This window comes from Oreochromis aureus, linkage group 15 (assembly GCF_013358895.1).
Source record: "Oreochromis aureus strain Israel breed Guangdong linkage group 15, ZZ_aureus, whole genome shotgun sequence".
Taxonomy (NCBI): Eukaryota; Metazoa; Chordata; class Actinopteri; order Cichliformes; family Cichlidae; genus Oreochromis; species Oreochromis aureus.
This window is the reverse complement of record NC_052956.1, coordinates 21,004,046-21,023,948: the sequence shown is the minus strand read 5'-3', so window position 1 is coordinate 21,023,948 and position 19,903 is coordinate 21,004,046. Positions and strand designations below refer to the sequence as shown.

Below are 19,903 nucleotides of genomic sequence, written 5' to 3'. Positions count from 1 at the left end.
AATTTCAAAGATGTGAAAAGCTCATGTAGTCCACACAAAAATAACAAAAACATAATAAAAATAAGAGAGAACTTAAAATTGCTATATAATTGTGGTAAGGAAATGACATCTCACTGATGGCAGGAAGTGCAAACAGTCTTAAAGAGTCATCAGTTCAGAGACTGTGACAGTCGAGATTGAGAACAAGAAAGAAGTGAGACAGAGAAGCACGATGGATGAATTCAGATGGATTCAAATGTTTGTGTGTCTGATGCTGATGATTCAGATTCCAGGTAAGAATACAGGAAACATTTCTAAATATTATTAAAGTCAATAACAGTAAATTACACAGCTGAGCATGAACTGTGATGTTAGGGGAGCATGAGACATGTTTATAAACTTGTGTCTAAATCTTCACTGATTGCAAAAAGTGCTGTTTTCTAATTAATTTTTCATATTTCTCTTCAATTTTCTCAACAGTATCCGTAACTGTTACCTCCATTTTTATGAAAGTTGGAGATGACGTCACTCTGCCTTGTCTAAATGTGGTAAATGAAAAGAATAACTGCGATGGTACTACGTGGACCTTTGCTTCAAGAAACAAACAAACAGCAGAGCTGATCACACTTGGACAGATTGGTGAAAATCCCAAAACTAAATCAGACAGACTGAGTGCTACAGCGAACTGTTCTCTGCTTATAAAGAAGCTCACAATCGAGGAAGTTGGTCAATATTCCTGTGATCATCACAAATTACGAGAAATACAAACACAACACACTCTGTTTCATCAGTCAACGGTTGATCTCTCTGCTATTACCTGTAAGTATTTACACCAAATATTTTCACCTTGATCTATTTTTTTAAAATAAAAATACATGAATAATGTTTAAAGTGATAACCTTTGTGTTTCATATTGTTACATTATGCTCACCAGTGACTGAACATAAGGAAACTGATAAGGTGAAGTTAAGCTGCTCTGTGGTGACACATGGAGAGTGTCATCACACAGTGAAGTGGCTGATTGGAGGTCGAGATGTGGACAAAGAGAGCAAACAAACAGTGACTTCACAGACTGACTGCTCCACCACTCTGTCTTTTCTGATTTATCACCATATTTACAACTCAAGATATAACACTGTGAAGTGTGAAGTGACTGATACCAAAACAGGGAAAGTGCAACTGTTCACCCTTAGCCATCAGCCCTCAGGTGAGGAAACAGGTGAGATCAACTGTTGTAGATGATAAAAACACCTAAAACATTTTGTTTGACTAATTTCAAGTTTTTACGCAGAATATTTTTGCATATTTACAACAAATGACAAACAAGAGAAACTTTTTGATTGTGTCATTTCTTTTTTATTCAGGTGACAATGAAACCACACAGAAACCAACAAGAACAACTGAAAGCAGCACAAAATCACAAACAACCACAACAATGATGAAAGATGCTTCACAAGGTGGTCACTTAAATTGGACCCTTTAAAGATCAATACTACTGCATTTTACACAGAATTTTTAGTGGCACTTAATAATATAGGCTGAAATTATATATGTATATTAAATAGTTTTGGTTGATATAAAATATTAAACATGGTCCCAAACTTCAGGTGCAGCTTTTTTCATTGCAAGGATTACATTTAAAGACAGTATTTATATACCAGACATGTAAAAATTAAAGCTGTAAACAACAGATTCTGAATGTTTTAACACATTTTTAAAAGGGAAAAATTCCTTTTTCTTTACAGTAATGGAATTTAAAGTGTGACTAAAGACTTTATTAATTTCAATTTTTTATTCTTTTGACAGATTTTTCTGCATCCTTGAGATTCATTATTGTTTCTGTGGGTTTAGCAGCACTTTTAATAACTACTGTGACAATCAACATATGGACAAGAACTACTGGTAAACTTAATCATGAGAAGTTTGAATGACTTTGAATTGTCAATTAAACTGAAATGGACTTTTTTCCTCTTATTTTAGGGAACAAAACACAGACGAATAAAACCACAGTAAGTACAAAACTCAGTAATCGAAAATAAAAGCTCAAAAATCAAAATTTGTTTTTTCTGGTAAGCTATTTACTAATCACTATATATGATGACGATGTACAATTGATGATAAATATTGGCATTAAATAAACAAATCAGCTCATCTCTCAGGGGTTTTAACAAAATCGAAACTGCCTTCACAGCTACAGTTGTTCTCCAGATGTAACTGGACTATGTCTGTCTTTTAGGGACTGAGTTTAAACCCTGCAGGGACTCAGTCTGCTCCTCAAACCGTTCCAGACTTGGTGAGTTCACACACTACTTCATACTTTCACCGCGAGAGAGTTAAAAACAAGAACATATACTGAACAGACCAGGAGTTGCAAAATGTGAGGTGAGATGTCGAAACACAAAAACAACATTTAGAGACATCATTTATGATGCATGTCATGATACTGATGCTACTGAAAGAAATCCTGAAAGACTGAATGAGATGTCTTAGGGGGTTGTAGTTAAAGCGGAACTGACTATCATTGGCCATAACAAGCCTGGAACAAATAGTTTGTTTGCGTTTGTAATTTTGTCATACTGTCATAATTGAATTAATTTGATAATTTGATTGGGTAACTTTAATTCCAAAAATTAATGGAGGTGCTTAGATGTTGCTTAACCTTCATACACATTAGGCATGAGACTGCTGTTTACAGTCTAAGTGCTATATGGATGACTGCTTAAGCCCACCATGAGTCCTTTCTTTCCCCAAGGCAGAACATTCGGGGTTTCAAAAAGAAACAAAAGAAATTAGAGAGGAGACAAAATTAACTGGGGATAGTAAGCTGTTAACAAATGTATGAAAAGAAAGGTGAGCAACACACAATGTAATTTATGGTACTGTGATTGTGTGTATTTGCCTACAAAGAGCTGATGAAGAGCTGTTTTCAACCAACACAAATATGCTCCAGTGAGTTCTCCTAAATCCCATGACGTGGATGAAATTGTGCGTCTGTGAATACATATTTTTTGCTAAATGGACCAGAACAGTGAAGGTAGAGAAGTTAGAGAAGTTATCCATTTCTGATTATTATCAAAGATCAATAAGTACAGTTTATAAAGTAAAAGCAGAAATCGCAATGGATGCTTTAATTATTTTTAACATTCAGTTCCACCTCAGCTCTTAGTATGTTACAGTTTTAAGTTAAGCTTGTCAGGTCTAGTAGCTCAGGAGCTTAACTTGAATAAGTACATTTTTTTAATTTTTCATTGTGTTTTTTCAACTTTAAATAAGGGCAGGAAAATTGCCACTTCGGTAGAAATTTCACCATTTTACCATTTCTAACACGGTAAAGGGTCGTGTTTTAAATCAAAGCTTTACCACTTTTTTCTAATAGCCAACCAATTTATTTTCCCCTTAAAGTAACCAAACAACTGGTATGTTGTTCTGGAAATGCTTACATGCATCTTTCAGATTTGTTGAAGGTCTTATTGATTTCTTTGTCAGGAAGATTATTTAAAAAGAAAAATAAATCATTGACCTTGGTGAACAGATTGATCATGGGCAAAGTTGATTCAGATCACTTCATTTAAAATGCAAAATAAGACACTGGGATATGCTCTTCAAGTACCCTTTTGTATGATGCTGCATTTATTTTTTATGTTCATTTATGTGTCACAGAGCTATTTTTTGTTGCCCAGGTCCGGAGTCATGATGGAGTTGATGTAGTGACGTGCAGCACTGTGAAGGCTCCTTCCTCTTCTGTTACAGCCACTCCTGATCCCAGCAGTGTGCTCTACTGTACATTTTCCTGTCACATAGCTGACTGAAAGGTGGGGATTTTTCAACAAAAGGTCTTTGTTGTAAATGAGACATTGACTCTCAATGTGACCACTAGTATAAATAAAGGTTAAGTTTAAAAAAAAAAGTATATATCATTAACTAGTCTGTATATGTACCTCTTCCCCAGTGTTGAAAATTTTAAACTCAGAACCTGTTTGCACATTTCCTGGTTGCTTGATCAAAATTTCTGTTATAATCATCAATAAATACACCAAAAATAGTTTAAATATATCTTTTACACTGGTTTTATGCTGCCATATTCTCAAAGTAGTTTATTGTTTGATGTCCTGTCTAAATAACTTCAATAACCATTTGTATTCATTAATGAATAACTGTCTGATTTCTAATATTAAAAGAAATAGAAACTGTTGCGCTGTTGTTGCATTTGTCCCTAACCATCGCGAACCCTCACGTTGACTTTTACAGAGTGGAAAAAAGTTAGCATTCATCCTCTAGCTTCACTTTGTTTATGTTATGCTAACATAGCTGTGTCGCTAGCGATCACGTAGCACATCATTATATACCAGCTGGCCAAACTTCAGTAACCCTACAAATGTCACTGCTGTTTCATTTCCTGTTTTCATTTATGTCAGAAGTCATAGCAGCACTGTACGTTTTAATTTGTTTCAGAAATCCCTCAGTCAGAACATTGTATATTATATTTAGATGGAAACTAGTGACCTAACTCCCTGCTATCTTTTAACTCCGTTATATTTTAAAAATTCTTGAAGTTCACATCATCACCGTGCACTTTTCCTGATTCACACAAAATACAGCAATCTGGCACCTTCCCACAGGGTCTTGCACAAGTATTAAACATGTTCATTTGTGCTTTGGACTGTCACCAGATTTCTTCTAGAAGTTTCTTGCCAGTCAGCAACTATCTTGGAAACACCACCTGAGTTTGTGTGTTGCATGCTAACATCATTATCATATGTGTAATAATACTAAAGCTTCATCTTGTGCACCCACAAAAAACAAATATGGCTTCTTCGTGCAGGTTTCTGTGGTATGTTCATTTATGCTTCACAATGAAAAAAAAACAAAAACAAAACAAAAAAAAACCCAGCAAATTTCTTGCTTCTCAGCCACTGTGGCCACATCCTCACCGTTTATTTGGGCAGTTCTATAAACATACTGTGAGTGAGTCATAAGTTTAAATACAATAGTTGAAGGAACAAAAAAAAAAAAAAAAAAAAAAAATATGAATGTTTAAAAATACCAGTCAAATCTGATTAAAGTAAATAAATAATAAGTACACAATGTAGTTTTAAGACTTATCTCAAAGTTCCATAACATTAATGTTCTATGAACTCATGAGTCCAGAAATCTGAACGTCATGAAAAGTATTCATTATTAGTGTATTATTATTTTTGTTAATAAAAAGTATGAGCCGTACAAGGTTGTTTTTTTCCCTCTGATACTTCATGCAAACCACATTTCCCCAGGCCTGTCCTAATCCGCTTACTCAGTATCACTAGATCCATTGCTGCTCCTCCAGCAGAGCACACAAAAGTAGGAGACCCGGATGTCATGGCTTAGTTGGGAGACTGTTTGCTTCAAGGCCACTAGAGGGTGCTGCCATAAAACTATAATAAATGAATTGACCTTTTGACCTGCTCACACTCTTATGCAAAACCCTTCAAAAAGTGCTGATGTTACACACACACACACACACACACACACACACACACACACACAAAGAGATTCTAGGTCTGACCAACCGTCTCCGCCGTGGGCAAAAAGATGACAGTCAATAAAATTCTGAGAGGTAATTTATAAACACAATGAATAAAAGTTAACAGTCCAGTGTCCCGTTTAGGTACAAAGTAAAAAAAACACACAGTCCAAGGCCAGAGCCAGCTATGCCACAAAGCCAGTTGCACTCCACACGTTGTTCACTTCAACAGGGGTAGCAGTTGTCCTCTGAGACTCACCACCCTGTAAGTAGATAGCCAGTGATCACTCCGTCCTCTGCAACTCAGCTGCCTTTAGGCTGCGGCATATAATAGGCCCTAACCTGCACAGAGAGACAAAATAACACAGTTCACTATATAATTCACAGCCCATCCATCCTAAACATATCAAGTCATTAGAGGTTTCGTCACATTACATACCTGCACCGAGAAACAAAGTAACACAGCAGTGTTTGTAATGTGGGCTATAAGTAGACTAGCGTATCAGTGCAATCAATTACACCTGCCTCCAATTAGTCCAACCCCATTACAGTCATTGATTGGCACCACAAATGTGACACACACAACCACAACCACTCCCAAACCAGTGCTTCACACAATAATATGGAGATGTGTGTGTGTGTGTGTGTGTGTGTGTGTGTGTGTGTGTGTGTGTGTGTGTGTGTGTGTTTGGCAACAAAAGTGTGTTTTGTAGTTTAATTTATTCATTTCTCCCTCGTCCTAAGCATCCAGACTGAATGACATGGATGAGGGAGGTGTGGGTGGTGGCAAACAGGTCACTATGTCGTAGCTAAGTCACACCTACAAGCTAAAATCTAGGTTATGGAAGCTAGAGCTGCTTAAACATTTGTCCCACGGTAGCTTTAAGTCAGTTTCTGTATCTGTATCTGAGTGATGAGTCTGACCTTCTATGACTTCAGTCTGGGCATGTTTGGTACAGAAGGTCTGCGGCAGTGTCGTGCACCTCACTGCTACAAAGGCGTTGGGTTTTCGGTCCAGAGAAGGAGTCACCAGGTCTGTGCATGCTGGGTGAGAAAACACGAGCAAATCAACCCAAGAGGCAAGCAGGAAGGCTGTATCCCAATTCAGGGTCTGCAGCCTTAAAGTACGCAGCCTCAACGGTCCACAAGGGCCACGTACTCAAAGACCGCTAAGCCGGAAGTGCGAGGCTTGTGAAATGGGACGGTCTAGCCTCCATTGCGCTGCTCAGGTTGCCTAGCAACCATGATACTAACGCTGGAAACATTTCATACAGCTTTGTTTGACAGAAATGAAGGAGAAAGTCTTTTGTTCATTTGTTTGTTTTTATATGAGATTTGTTTGATTTGAGAAGTATCTGAGGCTGAGACCACAGGACTGTAAAAACATGATTGTTGGGCTTCATTTCTGTATTGAACAGTCATTTAAGATTAGTCAGTAAATAACAATTAGCTTATGCTGTTCATGAGACTAAAGTCACCTCACTTTGGTAATTTAAATATAATATGGCCAATATTAAAGTTAGTATTATATTAATCATGATTAGTTATTACAGCAGTGAACTTGAACTCTGTGTCAAATACTGAGTTTCAGTAAAGATTCAAGCTGCAGTTATTAATATTTCCTATCACCTTAAATCTTCACTCAAAGACAAGTATCTTTGATATACAGATGTATTATATATAAGAGACAAATATTGTTCTTTTATTATGTGGCATTTCTAAATTTGGCTCAATGCTTACATATATGTGTAAAGTGAAAATGTACGAGCTGTGAAAACTGTCTGATAGAATGAAGAGTAGACTGATATATGAAATATTCCTTTATTGGGTGAGAAAATCAGACCATGTCATAACTGCTTTAAGTCATACAGAATAGATATCAGAGCCTTAAACAGGCCGACTTCTGCTAAATGGGTCAAACTGGGCAGAAAGTATACAAACACATAACATCCTTATAGAATATGATGTAACACTATAGATCAACTTACCTCAGAATATATAAAGCATATAAACAATTACAGCAATATGATGCAACAAACACAGCAGTGCTACTAATCCAAAATACTCAAAGCTTCATAGAACTGAAACAAACATTTATTTTTAGCTCCATTCTGCTGCTGATACATACTTTAGGTTTCTGAACATTAAACTTGTTGCTGCCTTTCATAGTGTGTAACTTGAAGGCCCTGAGTACTTTCTCCCACACTGAAAACACTGGAATGGTAAAATTATTTGAACATTACCTAATAAGACTGATTCAGGACAGACAATTAGTTATGTTAAACTTTCCTAGCAGTCCTTCACAAACAGGGAACAGTCTGTCTATTCTCTCCATCTGTCAGCTGCTGCTGGCTCTTCCTTCTCCTCTTCCTCACACACTGCTGAGTTTGTCCTGGTGGATCATCAGGGGTGCAAAGCCTCACAGATGATGTGCAGCAGTGGGTCCCTCAGTCTGTCCTCACTCTGGACACTTGCAGTTGTCACACATTGAAATCAAATGTGTGATAAGCCGCAGGATTCAAACACAAGTGTAACTTATAAATACATTTTCATACTTTTATTCCACAATCAGAGAGAAAGAAACAGAGAGAGAGTGCAGGACAGACAGACAGGTGACAGTCTCAGGTGTACACACTGCTACAAAACAGCACAAGAGAAGGAGGATTTAGTGTTTGTGTTATTACGAGTGCTAAACAAGAAGAGTTCCAGATGGTCCAGTGGACACATGTGTGACTCCTGTGATTAAAGCATCTTTCTTTCAGCTTAACGAGTGAACTGTCAGCTCGTTCAAACACACGTTAAAGTCCGTTTGGCTCGACTCCACCGAACAGAGGCAGCAAGATAACATAGCTAACATTAACAGTGCAGTGAATCCTGCTTGTGCCGTCATATTCAGGACTGCAAACCGAGCAGCATCACTGACTTTCAGCTTGTTGTGTTTGTGGATATATGACTGACTTTAATTATCCATAAATCCATGAATTGGGATACAGCCAAAGACTCTCTGAAGGCTCCAGTGGCTGCACAGGCAGTCTTGCAATTGTGAGGTTGGAGAGATTGTTGTTTCAAAATGTTCAGACAGATTTCACATGCTCATTAACTCACAACCAGCTGACCATACATATTTCTGCTGCTGAGCTGCTGTTTGATGGAGAGTTTCTGAATTTATTTTGCTACCATAAGAGCAGACTCCATGCTGAAAGCATGTGCACTGTCACTTGCAGTGAGTGGAATTTAGTGTCATTAGCACTAATGACACTAAATTTAACTACGGGTCATGGACAGCCTTCATAAATGCTCATATTACTCACCCACACTGAATTCCAGCACAGGTTCATCTGGGTCCTGACTATTTCCTGCAAAGTAACACAAACGTCAGCAGAACATTAAGTCAGACAAACAACATTTGGAGCTTTTGTACGTGATAAATTATACTGCAGTACTAAAACAAAGTCAAGCAGCAATACATTTATTAAAATCATCTTCAGCTGTAATATTTAAACTAATTTAGTGTCAATTTAGATTATGTTTAGATTAAAATGAAACTAGTACTAGTAATATAGTATATTTTTTACATAATATAATTATATTAATGGATTGTCTCTCTATTTTAGTTTAGTATTATAGTTATTGGTTATTTTTTATTGACTTGTCTTGTTTTTACAATGATTTGTTTGACTGCAGCCTTTAAAAAAAAAAGACTGTATCTCTATATAACTTACATACAGTCAATGGCGGAGACTGCAGCAGCAATATTCAGTAACTATCCATCAGACTGGGTCCATGTTACCAGCCAAACGGGTAATCATTAAAGTAAGTTTTGAATTACGTATATTTGGGTGTTAAGGTGACGTTTTTGCGAAAAAATATATATATAATTAGGTTTAAAAAAACTGAACAAGTATGTATTTAAAAAACAATAAATGTGTTAGAATTACTACAGCAACAGGTTGTAGCTCACTGTACTATTTTTGAGCACAACTTTGGTGCTTTTGCCTCATTTTTAAATCAGTGATCCCAGTAGCACAGTCTCAGTGCGTGGCAAACAATCAATAGAATCAATATAATTATTAAAAAGAAACAAAATAAATGCCAACCTTAAAAACAAACATAAACTTCAGGGAAAAAAAACTTGATTTTGTGTCTTTAGGCTATTGTTAACCGCAAGCATGAGGTTAGTGCATATGTATTATTATTGGAAAGATTATTGCAAAGGAAAAAAAAGACTTCTCCCAGGGAACTACTGCTCAAGACCACTTGGGGAAAAAATGTAAAGTGATGAGCTGGTGGAATGTTGCACATAAATATGAGTATGTGTTACTGACTTCTATATAACTATTTATATTACTATTATATTATTATTATTATAATATTATTTATATTATATTATTACATACATCGAATGACCATTATTTTATAAAAGAGTAATAAACTAACCTGTCTCTCTGACAAAAACATGGGAGTTTAGTTGACCCAGGAGGGGTCGATATTGCTCTTCTTATCATGAGTTACATCCAGGCTATTTCTTACAGTGTCAGTCACTTTTATTTCACAAAACAGCTGAACCCACTCAATTCGATTTAATTGTATTTATACAGAGCCGAATCACAACAACATTCTCCTCAAGGCACTTTAGATTGTAAGATAGAAAGTCTACAATTAAGAAAAAACTTCAACAATCAGACAACCCCCTTTGAGCAAGCACTTGGCAACAGTGGGAAGGGAACAACTCACTTTTAACAGGAAGCACCCTCTGGCAGAACCAGGGTCAGGGAGGGGCGGCCCGCTGCGACCCATTGGGGGTGAGGAGAGGAAGACGGGACAAAAGACACACTGTGGACAAGAGCCAGAGATTAACAAGAACTAATTATTGAATGCAGAGAGGTGTATAAACACATGGTGGGAATCCCCCAGCAGGGTAGTCCCAGGGTAACTAAGGGAGGCATTAGCAAAAAAGAAGCTTTGAAACTTAATCTTAAAAGTAGAGATATTTTCTGTCTCCTGCATTCAAACTGGGAGCTGGTTCCACAGAAGGATGATCCCATACTACTTCTAAATATCCTAGAAACCACAAGTAAGCCCACAGTCTGAGAGCAAACTACCAAACTACGAGGTCTTTAAAATAAGATGATCATTCAAAACCTCATATGTGATGGGAAGAATTCTAAATTTGATGCTGGACCCACAAATCATAAAAGAGCCACACTAACTCACACACACCAGAAAGTGCCAAGAATTATAACTATATGTAATTTTGTTTTGCGTTCCTTTATAATGCTTTCAACAATACAAATAAGACACTTCATGAGGGCACCTGAGCCTGAGCCTAATATTTTTATAATTTTATTGATGTTAAATTAAAGTTCCAGATTAGCTATGCTGTCAGTGCAAGTCACTTCAACCTGTATAGCACCAAAGGAAACAATGGTGTTTTTAAGGCGCTTCACACTGTAAGGTAACAATTTACAGTATTAAAAAGAAAACCCCAACAGATAAACCCCTCTGAGCAAGCACTAGGCGACAGTGGGAAGGAAAAACTCCCTTTTAAGAGGAAGACACCTTCGACAGAACCAGGCTCAGGGCGGGGTGGCCATCTGCCGCGACCATTCCTGGGGATTTCAAAAATGACTTGATCTGATCTAAATGTAAAACTAGCTAATTTAAAGTGTCCAGTGAGTTTTCTAAAATATTTTGCTATTGATATCACGATGTCACTATAAAGGGGAAACTTTGTTTCTTCCCTTAAACCTCCCAAAAAATGCACGCACCGATGAGAAACACTTAGATATGCAACTTGGTTCCTTGGATATCTTTCTTTTGAAAGTGTTAACAATATCCTCATCAAGTTCTTGGGAGTTTAATTGCCAGAATGTCACGATAGCCGCTGCATGCTTCCACCTTTTACAGAGTGATTTGAAAACCCTCTTGCTGAGTTTCTTGAACTTCTCTGGGGGGATTTTGTCGTATTCGGCCCTGATTTCAGACCAGATTTTCACATTAAGCCGTTTGGAGATAGCTTCAGCACTTTCCATACTGAAGACTATACCTAAATTTTTTGCAACCTGGGAAACCAGTTCTTCCACAAAGATTTCCACTGAAAATCTGCATCTTTCTTTCTTTTCATATGATTCCAGTCGATCGATATCTGTTAATGCCAACAGGTGTTCTTGGAATACTGAAGTAGTTATCATATTAAATATTGGTCTTTCTAAATCCATTAATTCCTTTAAATTCATTGAATCCTCCTCCCCATGGACACATATTTTTTCACAAAGATCCTTGAAAATGGCATTAGCAATGCTGTGAAAATATTTCTGCACTTTTCGGTCTAAATGCAAATCCATCCCCTGGATTTTGTCCAAGATTAGATCCAACAAAAGTTTCTGGTGAGAATGAGAAGGATGGCAATTTAAAAATTTACCAAACTTTGAAAGCACATCCTGAATTAATGTGCTTAACCATCTTTCAAAGTTTTCGGGTGGCTCACAGGCTACAGAAGATCTGTGATTCTGTATCTTTTGACATGACTCCGTTTGACTTATGTTTGTTAACGGTGGGATGCTGGCCTCATGTTCAACACAGGATTTCTGCTGCTGGGGATCTGGAATTGGATTGTTTTCTGCTTTTGCAGCACTGTGTTGGTCAGCATTTTGACAGCTTTCTTCTGTGTTAGCTGTTTCTTGGGTGTTAGCATCTATATTCTGTGCAGTATCAAACTCCTGCTCAGCAGAATCTTCAGTGAAAACTTTCACACGTGACAATAAGGTTTTGCCAGTGGTGGTATGGACAGACCAGTTTTCATGTACAGGGGAGTTTTGGGAAGACCTCAGTGGTGATATTGCTGCTGACTGTTTACACAGGTCCAATATGTCCTCTACAAAACCTACAAGCCGCTCAGTGGTGAAGCAATCCGGATGGCCTGAGGTAAGCTGTTCCCACTGCTCATATGTAATATTATTAAACAAGTTATTCAAGAGGGATTTCATAGCGTGTACTGCAGAATTATCCCGATTGCTCTGAGCTGTTTTATCATTTGTCATTGTGTTACAGTTTGAGCTTGCCATTTCACTTTTTTGTTTTTCAATGTTAAATGTATGTCTAAAATGTTGTTTTGTGATAAAGTCCGTGTTTGAACGTTTAGACGCGCTCCTATTGTCCTGCTGTATAAATGCGTTTCAACTGAACATAGCCAGGAGAGCTATGTAAGGTCTATTTAAGGTTTCTGTATCAGCCTAAGCCTATGTGACGTCACCAGTACTTTAAAGATTGCCCCGCCCATCATGACGAAAGGGGGGGGGCGCAAATCTGTTGCCTAGCAACTGGAAAAAACGCACGTCTCCCTGAAAGCGCCTATCGCTCTTCTCAACAAGCACCGTGGGCACCTCGCCCGTGTCAAAGCGCTCACGGGCAGAGGATAGTCCTCCCCCAGCTGCTATCAGGGCTGGAGATGTTCACACCGCGAAGCCGCTGCTCCCGCACTGACTGTAACGCAGTCAATTCTTCTTTTACTGTTATGTTGTTTTGTGGATCACAAGGTTTAAAACTACTTATCAACACACACACACACACACACACAAAGGAACTCCACCAGAGTGCCTTTTTCGGATCACTTTTGCCGGTCCAAGCTCGGATAGAGGAGCAGGGTTGGATTTGTGACATGAAAAAAACCCAATAATTGTGTAGCGGCCCAGGGCTGTTCGGGGATTTGTTATGGACATTTATGTTCTGTTTTACAGTTATGTTTTGTTGTCATGTTGCCATGGTGACAGGTGACGCCCTCTCGCTGCGACGAGGTGGCCTTCCGGGGTCAGAGGGCGCCCTGTGTGTTGTTGTTGCTGTTTTTTTTGCCGCGCTGAGCAGAGGGCTCGCGCCAGTGTTGCTCCCCAAGAGCTAAATAAACGGGTGCTCCCGAAGAAACCTCCGTCTCCTCCGTTCCCTGAGCTCGCCACATTGGTGTCAGAAGTGGGATAGCTCACCCTCGCCGGAATGGAGAGAGACACTCAGAGGCTGGAGCAAGCCGTCGAGGAGAGTATTCGCTGCTTGGGAAGCCGGCGATTAAAGAGAGAGGAAGCTAGCGGCCATGTAAGTGCCCCGACGGGTCCCGATGGCGCGCGGCGCACAGCGGCGGCGGCCCGCCGAGACCGACGCTAGGGCAATGCTTCATGGGCTGCCTCCGTCGGCCGACACACCGGGCCCCGACAGCGAGCAGTGACGCCTGCAACGCCAGCTAAGGTACCGAAATATAGCGGGCTAACCCGCTAGAGCCCTACCTCTCACAAGTACGGCTAGTCGCGAGACATAATGGTTGGAGTGACGGCGAGGCTGCTACACACCTAGCGCTAGCATTGGAAGGAGACGCACTACAGGTACTCCTTGACCTAGCCGCGTCAGAGCAGCGTGAGCTCCAGGCCCTCACCATAGCACTCGAGAGGCGATTCGGGCAGCGGCACTCCACTGATCAGAGCAGGGAGCAGCTGACCAACCGGAGCCGTAGGCCGGGGGGGAGAGCCTGGGCACTTTTGCAGCGGATGTGTTGCTGTATGCTCGTCGTGGCTACCCAGAGTTCCCAGCAGCAGCCCGTGAGGAGCTTAGCCTGCATGCTTTCCTGCGAGGACTTTTCCCAGAGCGACTACGCCAACACATCCGCCTGGCCATGCCTCAAACTCTCCGTGAGGCGCTCTTTGAGGCTGAAAGGGCCGAGCTGGTGCTCACCTCACCACCTAACCAGCAGGTGCGCCCCCCAAACTACCCTCAGATCAGAGCCGCAGACTATGACGGGAGGGGAGGTCCCGGAGGTATGCCAGCTGCAGCCCTCGGCGCCCTGGGCGCCCCCGTCGACGACCGACCGACCGCTGTTACCGGTGTGATGAGCCTGGCCACGTGGCACGCGACTGCCTGGCGCCCGCCCCGAAGGCCAGAACTATGTGGCCTCAGGGGGATGAGAGGGGGAGCGTCACAGCGAGGGGACCACCGCTCCAGCGTCCTGCCCCCCTCCAAGAACGATGCACGGTGGCGGGCCTAGTCGGGCACCTCAAGGGACTTTACCTGAGCTGCCGTGTTGAGGACCAGCCCTGCCAGGCCCTGGTAGACACGGGGTCCACCATTTCCCTAATACGACCTGGTGTGTTTCCTGGAGCATCCGGGTCGCTTGTGATGGGTTGGCCACCCACCGACACCCAGCTGATGACAGTGACGGGGGAGAGAACTGACATGCTGGGGAAGAAACCATTGCGGATCCGAGTGAAGGATCTGGAGCTGGTGCATGACTTCTGGCTTGCTGACATCCAAGAACAGTGCATCATCGGCCTTGATCTGCTGACCCGCTGGGGGGCCTGCGTTGACACCGCGAAGCTGGTTATCACTCTTGGTACAGAGACTCTGGCCCTCCAGTGCGGTCAGAAGCAGGGAACCGGAGACTGCAGGCAGACTCGGCTGGTTCAGCACACCGTCGACACCGGCTCTGCTCAACCCATCTGTCTGCGCCACGCCAGCTGCCCCTCTCGAAACGGCAGGGAGGCGGGCCCAGGAGGCATGGGGCGTGGCTACTGCTCAGGCCGCAGCCGGCGGAGGTGGATGGCTCGTTGACCATGCAGCAGCTGAAGCAGGAGCAGGAGGCTGATGCGACGTTGGTTCAGGTGGGGGCCTGGCTGGAGGCAGCACGACGCCCAGGCTGGACAGGGGTGTCAGGACGGGGGCCCGAAGTGAAGGCCTACTACTCCCAGTACAACAACCTGGAGACCCACGACAGCCTCCTGTACCGGAGATGGCGGGCCCCCGGGCAGGGCAGAGATCTCCTGCAGTTGTTGGTGCCTCGGTCGCTGCGGTCGCAGGTGCTCGAGCTCGTCCATGGCTCGGTGGGGGCCGGCCACTATGGAAATGCTAAAACTCTCCGCCGTCTCAGGGGACGGTTCTACTGGCCTGGCTGTCGACGGGATGTGGAACGTCATGTGCACTGCTGTGACACCTGTACGGCACGGAAGGGCTCCACTCAATGCTTCACTGCCCCCCGACAGCAGCATCGGGTGGGGGCCCCGATGGAGAGAGCGGGAGGAGACGTCCTAGGCCCTTTCCCCGTCCCCGAGGCAGAGAACCGGCGCGTGTTGGTGGCCAGAGACTGCTACAGGAGGCTGAGGGAGCAGCGCCTGGCCCAGGTCAGTGCCGGAGTACGACAGAAAAGAGCCTGCGACACCAGGTGCGGAGGGGGAGCTTTCGTGCCTGGCGACAAGGTTTGGGTGTACTGCCCGGCTTGCAAGAGAGGGGTATTCCCCAGGCTGTGCGGTCACTGGCAAGGGCCGGCGAAAGTCGTGGGGCGGCTAACAGAAGCGGTGTACCAGATCCACATGCCGGGCCCAGGGCGTGTGGCGGTGTGGCACCAGGACAGGCTCTCGCCGTACCGCCCGCCCACTCCAGCAGCCGCCGGGTCAGGGGATGCTGGTGGCACCCCAGGTTCTCATCCAAGTGACTCTTCCCCTGCTGGTCGAGATCAGCCTGCGCGCCGAAGGAAGACACATGGACAGTTGCAGGACTTTGTGTGGGGTAACGGGGTTGTCAGGGACGACTGACCCCTTAGGTGGGGGCTATGTAGCGGCCCAGGGCTGTTCGGGGATTTGTTATGGACATTTATGTTCTGTTTTACAGTTATGTTTTGTTGTCATGTTGCCATGGTGACAGGTGACGCCCTCTCGCTGCGACGAGGTGGCCTTCCGGGGTCAGAGGGCGCCCTGTGTGTTGTTGTTGCTGTGTTTTTTTGCCGCGCTGAGCAGAGGGCTCGCGCCAGTGTTGCTCCCCAAGAGCTAAATAAACGGGTGCTCCCGAAGAAACCTCCGTCTCCTCCGTTCCCTGAGCTCGCCACAATTGCTAAAAGAAATTTAATTTGTAGCTCTAAATAAATTCTAAATGCATTTAGGACGTTTTTTTACTCACTTTATGTCTCTTCCACGGTGTTATTTTTCTCGCTTACAACATAGGTTACAATTACATTAGCATGACCAATTATGCAAATTAGGCGATGAAGTCATTTAGCAACTTCTAGCGACTTTTAGGACAGCGATTTTCCTTACTGAGGAGTTGGCAACACTGGTCCTGCGACGGTACACCGCCTCCGCACCACCGTTTAAACATGAAGTGTGGATGTTAGAAGATCCCAAATGTGGTGAGCTACTGGAAAATTACAGTTTTACTGAATCAACTCACGTTTTTGTTCTTGAAAGTGAGCGATAATAAGCGATATTTTATTGAGAAATGACAGTAGTCTGGCTGTTTCTCTTCATAGTTCTGTTCAAAACACGGTTACCTTTGGTTTGTTTGGCTGTTTTTTTCGCCTTCTGTGATTAATTCTGGTTTGCCTGCTTTATGGAGCTCAAACCAAGGCAAAATTGAAGTATCAGTATTTAAATGTAAATAGACTCAAACTAAGAGTGGAACAAAAGTCAAATTAATTAACCCTAATGTGATTGGGTGATTACACTGTCCCTTAAATGTATTTTTCATTTGTTTACTTATTTTGTGACACAAAACACCTCAGTGTTGAGTAAAATGATGAGCAGCAGAGGATGGGGGTCCTTTCAGGTGCCAAATCTCCACTGCTAACATTTAATGCATGTTTAGCTTAATTGTAGAAAAGGTGCTTGTAATAATGTTTGGGTGAATAGGTGAATGAGGCATGTTGTATAAAGCGCTTTTAGTGCTCGAGCAGAATAGAAAAGCCCTATATAAAAAGTGAGTTTACCATTTATTTATTTGTTCCATTAAATGCTCATGTAAATATCACCTTGATATTTGTTCAAATATCGTCTGCGTAACAATGATACGAAATATCCGTAAAAGAACTAAGAAGTTGCAGAAGAGCGGGTAAATACAACAGAAACAAGACAGAACCCTGTGGCACCCCATAGGCGAGAGAGCTGACAGAGGATCTGAACTTAGAGGCAGCCACAGAGAAAGATCGTTCAGACAAATAGGATTGAAACCATTCCAATGCAGTACCCGACATACCCACCCAGTGGTTTAATCTATCTAACAAAATACGATGATCAAAAGTGTCAAAAGCAGAGGTCAGGTCCAGCAACATCAAAACAGTGCACTCTCCAGCATCATAGTTCATCAAAATATCATTAAACACTCTAAGAAGTGCAGTTTCGGTAGAATGAGCCTTTCGAAAGCCAGATTGAAATTAATCAAGAATGTTATGTTCATCTAGAACAACCGTGAGTTGCTTGGCCACAACCTTTTCTAAAATCTTGGCAATAAAAGGCAATTTTGAGATGGGTCTGTAGCTGGAAAACACAAAAGCATCAAGTTTGGTTTTTTTTTTAAAAGTGGGTGAATGAAAGCACTTTTACAGTAAACAGGGACCTGACCAGAGAGCAGAGATGCATTAATAATTGTAATATATATAATAATATATATCTTAGAAATAATATAATAATAATTAGTTGTTTTCTCATACAGTTATACATTTAATCGACTATATGCAGAAAACAGTGACACTGTGGCACTCTTATTGCCCATTGTTGCCCTGAGGCAACAAACCAATTTCAATAGCATCAATAGAGGGTTAAAATAATTTAAGGAAAAATAAATTCAAATGATTTTCTGTAACTACAAAAATGACCTAAATAAGACAGAAGTACACATTCAATGTTTTTAGCGTTTTGTCAACAACAGGCATGAGATTTGTTCAATATTTGTTGTGTCTACAAGGCTCAGGTGCCCTCATGAAGTGTCTTATTTGTATTGTTGAAAGCATTATAAAGGAACGCAAAACAAAATTACATATAGTTATAATTCTTGGCACTTTCTGGTGTGTGTGAGTTAGTGTGGCTCTTTTATGATTTGTGGGTCCAGCATCAAATTTAGAATTCTTCCCATCACATATGAGGTTTTGAATAATCATCTTATTTTAAAGACCTCATAATTTGGTAGTTTGCTCTCAGACTGTGGGCTTACTTGTGGTTTCTAGGATATTTAGAAGTAGTATGGGATCATCCTTCTGTGGAACCAGCTCCCAGTTTGAATGCAGGAGACAGAAAATATCTCTACTTTTAAGATTAAGTTTCAAAGCTTCTTTTTTGCTAATGCATATAGTTAGGGCTGAATCAGGTGACCCTGAATCCTCCCTTAGTTACCCTGGGACTACCCTGCTGGGGGATTCCCACCATGTGTTTATACACCTCCCTGCATTCAATAATTAGTTCTTGTTAATCTCTGGCTCTTGTCCACAGTGTGTCTTTTGTCCCGTCTTCCTCTCCTCACCCCCAATGGGTCGCAGCGGGCCGCCCCTCCCTGACCCTGGTTCTGCCAGAGGGTGCTTCCTGTTAAAAGTGAGTTGTTCCCTTCCCACTGTTGCCAAGTGCTTGCTCAAAGGGGGTTGTCTGATTGTTGAAGTTTTTTCTTAATTGTAGACTTTCTATCTTACAATCTAAAGTGCCTTGAGGAGAATGTTGTTGTGATTCGGCTCTGTATAAATACAATTAAATCGAATTGAGTGGGTTCAGCTGTTTTGTGAAATAAAAGTGACTGACACTGTAAGAAATAGCCTGGATGTAACTCATGATAAGAAGAGCAATATCGACCCCTCCTGGGTCAACTAAACTCCCGTGTTTTTGTCAGAGAGACAGGTTAGTTTATTACTCTTTTATAAAATAATGGTCATTCGATGTATGTAATAATATAATATAAATAATATTATAATAATAATAATATAATAGTAATATAAATAGTTATATAGAAGTCAGTAACACATACTCATATTTATGTGCAACATTCCATTGATGGAATGGAATTTTATTGATGTTAAATTAAAGTTCCAGATTAGCTATGCTGTCAGTGCAAGTCACTTCAACCTGTATAGCACCAAAGGAAACAATGGTGTTTTTAAGGCGCTTCACACTGTAAGGTAACAACTTACAGTATTAAAAAGAAAACCCCAACAGATAAACCCTCTGAGCAAGCACTAGGCGACAGTGGGAAGGAAAAACTCCCTTTAAGAGGAAGACACCTTCGACAGAACCAGGCTCAGGGCGGGTGGCCATCTGTCGCGACCATTCCTGGGGATTTCAAAAATGACTTGATCTGATCTAAATGTAAAACTAGCTAATTTAAAGTGTCCAGTGAGTTTTCTAAAATATTTTGCTATTGATATCACGATGTCACTATAAAGGGAAACTTTGTTTCTTCCTTAAACCTCCCAAAAATGCACGCACCGATGAGAAACACTTAGATATGCAACTTGGTTCCTTGGATATCTTTCTTTGAAAGTGTTAACAATATCCTCATCAAGTTCTTGGGAGTTTAATTGCCAGAATGTCACGATAGCCGCTGCATGCTTCCACCTTTACAGAGTGATTTGAAAACCCTCTCGCTGAGTTTCTTGAACTTCTCTGGGGGGATTTTGTCGTATTCGGCCCTGATTTCAGACCAGAT

General features: G+C 41.6%; 1 protein-coding gene across 2 annotated transcripts; it reads left to right on the top strand.

The window, feature by feature from the left end:
* Positions 1–185: 185 nt before the first annotated feature.
* Positions 186–4,073, top strand: LOC120432983. Of its 2 annotated transcripts, none has more exons than XM_039598407.1 (8): positions 186–272; positions 460–798; positions 914–1,186; positions 1,344–1,436; positions 1,786–1,881; positions 1,960–1,988; positions 2,216–2,272; positions 3,660–4,073. In XM_039598407.1, exons 1-8 carry the CDS (start codon positions 212–214, stop codon positions 3,786–3,788), a joined length of 1,077 nt encoding a protein of 358 aa, XP_039454341.1. In that variant the 5' UTR covers positions 186–211; the 3' UTR covers positions 3,789–4,073. The 2 variants fall into 2 exon arrangements, with proteins under 2 accessions (XP_039454341.1, XP_039454339.1); XM_039598405.1 differs by having other exon boundaries at positions 914–1,198.
* The last annotated feature ends 15,830 nt before the right edge of the window (positions 4,074–19,903 follow it).